Consider the following 6,388-nt stretch of genomic DNA (forward strand, 5'->3'; position numbering starts at 1 on the left):
GCTCGCGGCGGGACAGTACCGACGCGACCCACGAGAGCTCGGCTGCGCGGTCGTAGGCCCTGAGGAATGTCTCGATCTCCCTATCGGCCGCCTTCATGTCGCCGAAGGAAGACACGCTCGGCGTGCTGGAGGGTGGAATGCTCGGCGGGCTGGCGCCCCCGAGGTTGTTTCGCAGGGATTCGGTGAGGGTGGACTCCATATTGATGGGCTCCAGAGACGTAGTTGGGATGATAGTCCTCTTGTTTTCTCTGTTCTGGGCTCTCAGTTCAGTCATTAGAACAGGGGGATGCGATCGGGGAGTCGCACCCTGTCGACGCTCACCCGGTGGCGATGACTTTACCCGAATTCGGGAGCTCGTCTCCCGCTCACGCAACAACGACGCTTCCCGTTGTAGTTGCCGATTCTCAGTTTCGAGGCCTTCCATCCGTGACCTGACGGAAAGCATCTGCTGCCGCACACGTGCCGCGTCGCCGGTGCTTACCGAGAGATCCTGCTGCAGGGTATCGATGTGTGCCCTCAAGTCGCGGTTCTCCGATATCAAAACGTTCGCCTTCTCAATCCTGGCGCGGAAAGCTTCACGGTCCGCTGCGTTAGTCAACGATTCCAATCTCACAGTGAAGCTTCCTTTTCTCCTTGTCGACGCCCTCCCTCAACCGAGAACTGGTCTCAGACCTCCACATCTCTTCTCGGGCGGCCACATCCCGCAGCTGTTCGTACTCGAGTTCCAGCTTCTCCTCCACAGTGCGGATTCGGTGCTCCCTCGCGTCCAGCATTTTCTGCCGAAGTACCACCTTATTCCACTCAGCTTCCAAAGCTGAGCGTGAAGGATAGTCGCCTCGTGGGAAGTCTAGATTCTCATCGATCTCCTCCCAAATCCGGTCGCATACACTCTGAGGGCTGGGTCTGGAGGGGTATCCCGCGCCCTTTCGACCAACTACGGGCGCGTTAGATGCCGTTAAGGGGGAGATGACATCACAACAGTCAGTTTCGGTGTCGTCAATGGGGAAGTCTCCCGGGTCTTCAAAGGGCTGACGGGGTCGCATAGGAATATCGTAGTGCTGTCTTTCAGTGTGGACGGGGCTCGGAATACCCCTACGTCTGGGTGAGGTCTTGAGAGACAGGTCCGAAACGAGGCCGCATTCACCCAACTTGCCGCTGTCGGACCAGAAATCCAAATCATCAGTCTGTGACATGAAGGATACGGCGTCGTTGACGTCCACGCCTTCGCCTATGAGTCGAAGAAGGCTGGCCTTGGCCTCATTGAGGCTCCTGGCAACGGAGTCGAGCTCCTTTTTCGAGCCAGACACCTTGCAAGAATCGGACCGAGTCTTTAGAAACGTCCTCGGCTTCTTCGAGCCCTTGCGGAGGAACTCGTGTGTCGGTCCATCTTCGTCAGGGAAGGCTGCGTCGCTGCAGTCGGGCACCTCGGGATACTGAGTGAGCCCCGGAAGAGACATTTGGAATTAGAATTACTATTTCGTGCATGTTCACTCTACGGCCCACGCTGCCCTTTGTAATGAGGCGTATCTGTCGATTCGAGAATGGCACTACGCATCAAGAATGGCGAATCGCCTAGCAGGGAAGTGCTTCCGGCGCTTCTGGATCTTGCTGCTGGTGAGAGACTTTTGCTCGGGCGTCAAAGCACGTCGCAGGGCACGCGTCAGCTTGGGCCTGAACATCTTGTCGACAGTACGCTTGCCCTCCTGAGTTTGCGCCAACTCATCCTTCTTCTTGTCCGCCAAGACGTGAAGAATTCGGGCGATGTTCTTTCTAGCCAGCTTGATCTTCAACAATTTGTTGGTCTGCTGCCCAACAGTCTTCAGCACACGGAGCTCGAAGTGGGCCTTGTAGGCCTCCTCGAGGTCCTGCATGAGCTGAGCCTCAGTCTTGTTGCGGAGATGCTTAGCGTACACTCTAGTGACCTGTGAGGCGTTAGACAAGGATAGGACACAAGTAGGTCATCAGGAGACAAGTACTCACCATGATATCCCCTCACTGGCAGGCGCCTGCGGAAAACCACAGATTTTTCTGAGACAAAACGGCACCTCTACACGAACAGCGTGGGCTGAGGTGCTGCTTGGGAGTTTAACTTTTTAGTCGACATTGGCGACGGTCGCCACTCTACGCGTGGACTTCTCAGGCTCAGCTTGCTTCTTCATTTCGAATTCTTTGGTATCCACAGTGTCTTTGGTATGTTTAGCTTCCTTGTCGCCACCTTGAGGGACATCAGACTCGTCGTCGTAAAAGATCTCGAACACGAAAAGGACGAGCTTGGCGAGACTCCACATCACACCTGTGACGAGGGACAACAGGATCGCACCACCTGTGACGGTGCCAGTCCACGACTGCTCCATCCACAGATACAGCTCTGCCAAGGAGTCCAGCACCTTTGAAAAGGCCGCTACTGGCAGCGACTTCTTCGTAATAGGTTTCTTAGATCTCCATGATCCGTCCAGAAGTCGATCGAGGCCACCCTCGAAGGACTCCAATGTCCAGCTGCCATCCCACCAAGTCTTCCGCATCGATGAATTGCTGTCGAAAGCCAACAGTGCTGGGAACTCGGTTATATGGTAGTCGCGACTCAGCACCTCGCTCCAGAGGCGAGCGTTCATCCACACGAGCTTCACCTGGGCCTTGTAGGGAGCGGCACGCGTTACGAAGGTCTCCATCGCCTTGTACCACGCCTCTGAAGGCTCATCAGTCTCGGGGTCTAGAGCCAAAGCGACCATCGGTCTGGTGTCCTTGTTCTTATACCCAAACCATGTGCGCAACTCCACTTCGGGAGCGACTGCGAAGCCGTTAGCCGTCACGAACTCGTCCATCTCCTTGTATGGGTCCGCAGAGATGTTGAGCAGTTTTGCACCGACCACAGCGGGTTTCACCTCTCCATCCACTCGGCGAGGTCTGAGAGCGAGCACGCACTCGGCCTCTCGACGGAGGCATTTCAGGAAGTTTCCTTTCTCTACTCTGGTGAGTGTGTCTGGGACATGCTTAAGGACAGGCGACAGCGGAATCAGGCCGTCCTTCTTCCCGATGGGCACCTCAAACACTTCATGGACGCGGGTCTCATCGTCACGAGGGAAGAGGACCTGCGGAAGCGCGGCAAAGGAATGGGCAGCCTTGTGTTTCCAGACAACGGCTTCGAATTGGGACTGCACCTCTGGGACTCTACCTACAAAGAGGAAGACCGTGGAGTGAGTGGGTGCTGGGACGAAGGTGAATTGGCGATAGCGAAACTGGTCTGGCGCCCACGCTTCTGGCGAGAAAACTCCGCGCCACTGCTCAGACAGGTAGTCGTCGAGGGACAGGGCATCTCGTCCGATCGAAGCGATGGTAGGCGCCTCCATGCGTTGCAGAAACTGGAGCATGTCGTCTGGCTGTCGGGGTACATGTGCAGGGAAAGCCATGCGTTCCCCGGATCGCGAAACGTAGAACAGCGACGGGAAGCTCCGTACTCCCAGGTCCCCCATGACGGAGTGCTCCTTATGGTCAACCTGCACGAACTTGAAGTGCCCTTCATGGACAGCTCTGGCTGCTGGCGTGTCCTGCTTGGACACCATCTCCAGCATGGTGTCCACTTGCGGCAGCAGTCGTTTGCAGTGTCCACACCACTCGGCTGTTATCATGAGGAACACCGGTTGGTCGGCATCCAAAACCTCCTGCTTCCACGTCTTCTCAGTGACTTTCAGAAGGGTGGCCGAGCAAAGGGCCAAAAGGCGGACAAGAAAGACTCCTCGCATTAATCGTAGGATTTGGATTTGAAGTGTCAAATTGTAAGGTTTGGATCACAACCAGAATGCCGCACACGCCGCCTTGAACGACCTCACCGCCACGTGCTCCCAAACGAGCGAGGCGTTCGCCGCGATCTGCGTGATATACGACGGATTCTGCAGATGGACAAAGCGCACGTACAGCTTGTGCAGGGCACCTCCGATTGGCATCGAGTCCTCCTGCCTCCGCAGGTGCGACAGCGTTTGCCACGGAAAGTGGAGCAGGTTGTCGTCAACAGCGGTGAAGCTGATGTCCAACGAGTACAACGTCGGAAAGGACAGTAGAACGGACCAGACGTCTGCGGAGTCCACAGGGGAGTATGCCAGTGACAACCACCGTAGGGCAGGCGATAACTCCGCCCTGCGCGACGAGCAGAGGTGCAACAGAAAGCCTCTGGGTTCGGCAGCTACAGGAAGGCTGATATCCAAAACCTCAAGTGTGGGCCGAGTGAGCAGCTGCGTGATAGTAATGCGTCCGACGCGAGTGGCTGTCTGTGCGGGAGATGCGGCTCACCTGAGAGTAGCACCTCGCTGACATGTGGAACTTCCATCAATCCTGCAGCGAGGGTCTCGTCTTCGATGGTGGCGCAGCCACGGAGTTCCAAACTTCTCAGACCTTTGAATGCCCCAATGCCTGCCAGGTTGGTCAGTCTGGAGCAGCAAACGATGCTGATTCTCTCCGTTCGACGCGGGAAGTCGAATCCGATCTGCCTAAACAAACCGTCACCCAGTGTAACGTTCTGGTCCAGCATCGACACAAGGCGGCGCAGCGCGGCGAATACCTCCGCGATATCGCAGTCAGGAGCCATTGGAAAGGATGCTCCGAAAAGTACTGTGCGAAGGCTCCACAGATGCGGAGCCCGCTGTATATCGTCTGTCGTAATTCGCGAGTCTGCCAGATCGAGCGTCTCGAGCCTAGGGCAGGCACGTAGGATGCTACTCAGGTCTTTAATCGCTCCAACGAGTGACAAGTGCCTAAGGTACTTCAGCTTTCTGAGCATGATCACCATTTCTCGAAACGATTTAGCATCGCGAGTTGTGGCGCTCACGGTGAGCTGTTGGAGATGGGAAGCCCTGGCTACCTGGGGATTCATGTGTTTCACCCACAGGCTTCTGCGGAACATGGTCACGCTGTCTCGGATTGCAGTTGACGCTGTGTCCAATGTATCAGTCTCTCACTCAATAGGAAGGACCTGCTGTGGCAAAAGGAGAATATGAGCGCTAAAGTGTAGGGTGGGAGCGCCGTGAGTCTGACTGCTGGCGAGAAACGCCTGTCTTGAAGGTGATTCTCGCCAGGTATGAAAACGGCTGGTGGCTTTGAGCTCCACGGGGTGCCCACGATGTTTGTTCGGGATCGCTTGATTATGCGCTCCTCCCTGGCGGCTTGCACCTGCCTCTTTCGGTTAAACATTAGGTGTTAATGTGCAAAAACGGTCACGCAAGACAGAAGCCTGAGCCACCATGACGTACATCTACCCACAATTGAAGCTTGTTACGAATGGTCAGCAGCCACCCAACGCACCATGGCTCTGCATCTTGTAGAACTCAACCAGAGGAGATTAAAAATCAATATCAGAACTTGGTTATCTTCTGGGGAGCTACCTTTTTCGGTCGTGTCGCAGCGTCTCCCTTGTAGTCATAACCGCACTCGTGCACCTCTGGTAATCTATGCTGAGCACAAAAGTACAACCCGCACTTGCAGGTGAAGCCAGAGAGCGAACATTTCTTGTTGCAGGTTGCGCACCTTCGAACTTGAAAAGAGGCCTCGCTAAGAGGTTCAGGTGTGGTCTGCGGCTCTCCACAAGTTTCCGCCTGGGAAGGGCTTCGCAGTTCGTTCCCAGCCGCATTGTTGGACTGATTCAGCAGATCGACCCCACCTGCTGCTCGTTGCTGAATTTCCTTATAGCACTTGGAGCACAGGTTGTCAAACATCTCGTTACCGTAGAAGCCACATCCGTTGGCGCAGAGAGTGCCTTGCGATGAAGAGTTCACCATGCTTCAAAATATACCCGTTTTTCGAAGGCACACTGGGCCAGCCGCTGGACGGTCATCATTTCAGTACACAGAATACACTAGGCATCAGCGCGATACTGCTCCCAGGCAGCCAGGCTCTGGAGTTCCTCAGCACTTAGCTCGCTCTCGTTCAGTGGTACGCAACGGACTACTTCAAGGATGTTGGGCAGATGTGTTAGGCGCCTCTCCATCTCGGAGGGAACGTAGATCTTGTGACCTCCACCGTCAATGGGGAGTACCCAAGGAATGATGTTGCCCTCGCAGGTAATGAGCTTGGTTTCCACTATACTGGCAGCCACTGGCACCTGGTTCTCCTCTAGCGGAGGGATCTTCCATTCGACCCTCGTTCCAGTGAGAGGCGGCCGCCTGCGTGTTCATTGTTCCAGTCACTCACCCCCGAACAGGACGTTGCTCCGTGAAACGCTGCTCCGCGAAACGCGGGTCGTCTCTCTGTGGGGTCATCTCGCTTCGTGTGCCATGTCGCATGGGACCTCTCGTGCCACTACTTCCGGGAGGCTTCAACTTTTGAGTCGTGACACGAGACTTGGGATCTCCCCAGTCGCAGCATCCGCCAGACTTCTTTTTGGGCTTCTTCTTTGCTCCGC

The 6,388-nt window shown here is 55.7% G+C and overlaps 5 protein-coding genes across 8 annotated transcripts; all 5 read right to left on the reverse strand.

The window, feature by feature from the left end:
- Positions 1-1,457, reverse strand: KVP18_003133 (uncharacterized protein; the record flags this gene model as incomplete). 2 transcript variants are annotated; one of them, XM_067954616.1, is made up of 2 exons in its annotated part: positions 1-585; positions 614-1,457. In XM_067954616.1, coding segments are annotated over 2 exons (1,429 nt in total), but the record flags the coding sequence as incomplete, so codon positions are not given. The 2 variants fall into 2 exon arrangements, with proteins under 2 accessions (XP_067813021.1, XP_067813022.1); XM_067954617.1 differs by lacking the exon at positions 1-585 and having other exon boundaries at positions 591-1,457.
- A 90-nt stretch (positions 1,458-1,547) lies between these two features.
- Positions 1,548-1,983, reverse strand: KVP18_003131 (uncharacterized protein; the record flags this gene model as incomplete). 2 transcript variants are annotated; one of them, XM_067954611.1, is made up of 2 exons in its annotated part: positions 1,548-1,922; positions 1,981-1,983. In XM_067954611.1, 2 exons carry the CDS (start codon positions 1,981-1,983, stop codon positions 1,548-1,550), a joined length of 378 nt encoding a protein of 125 aa, XP_067813018.1. The 2 variants fall into 2 exon arrangements, with proteins under 2 accessions (XP_067813018.1, XP_067813019.1); XM_067954612.1 differs by lacking the exon at positions 1,981-1,983 and having other exon boundaries at positions 1,548-1,871.
- A 110-nt stretch (positions 1,984-2,093) lies between these two features.
- Positions 2,094-3,740, reverse strand: KVP18_003132 (uncharacterized protein; the record flags this gene model as incomplete). The annotated part of the gene is made up of 1 exon (XM_067954613.1): positions 2,094-3,740. One exon carries the CDS (start codon positions 3,738-3,740, stop codon positions 2,094-2,096), a length of 1,647 nt encoding a protein of 548 aa, XP_067813020.1.
- A 45-nt stretch (positions 3,741-3,785) lies between these two features.
- On the reverse strand, positions 3,786-5,181 carry KVP18_003130 (uncharacterized protein; the record flags this gene model as incomplete). 2 transcript variants are annotated; one of them, XM_067954610.1, is made up of 3 exons in its annotated part: positions 3,786-4,258; positions 4,285-4,923; positions 4,950-5,181. In XM_067954610.1, 3 exons carry the CDS (start codon positions 5,179-5,181, stop codon positions 3,786-3,788), a joined length of 1,344 nt encoding a protein of 447 aa, XP_067813017.1.
- Positions 5,182-5,842: 661 nt separating this feature from the next.
- On the reverse strand, positions 5,843-6,245 carry KVP18_003134 (uncharacterized protein; the record flags this gene model as incomplete). Its single annotated transcript, XM_067954618.1, has 2 exons — positions 5,843-6,149; positions 6,178-6,245. 2 exons carry the CDS (start codon positions 6,243-6,245, stop codon positions 5,843-5,845), a joined length of 375 nt encoding a protein of 124 aa, XP_067813023.1.
- Positions 6,246-6,388: the final 143 nt, after the last annotated feature.

The sequence above is a fragment of a genome, assembly GCF_019968955.1.
Source record: "MAG: Porospora cf. gigantea A chromosome Unknown PgA_NODE_1335_length_6388_cov_364.944, whole genome shotgun sequence".
In the NCBI taxonomy this organism is placed as follows: Eukaryota; Apicomplexa; class Conoidasida; order Eugregarinorida; family Porosporidae; genus Porospora; species Porospora cf. gigantea A.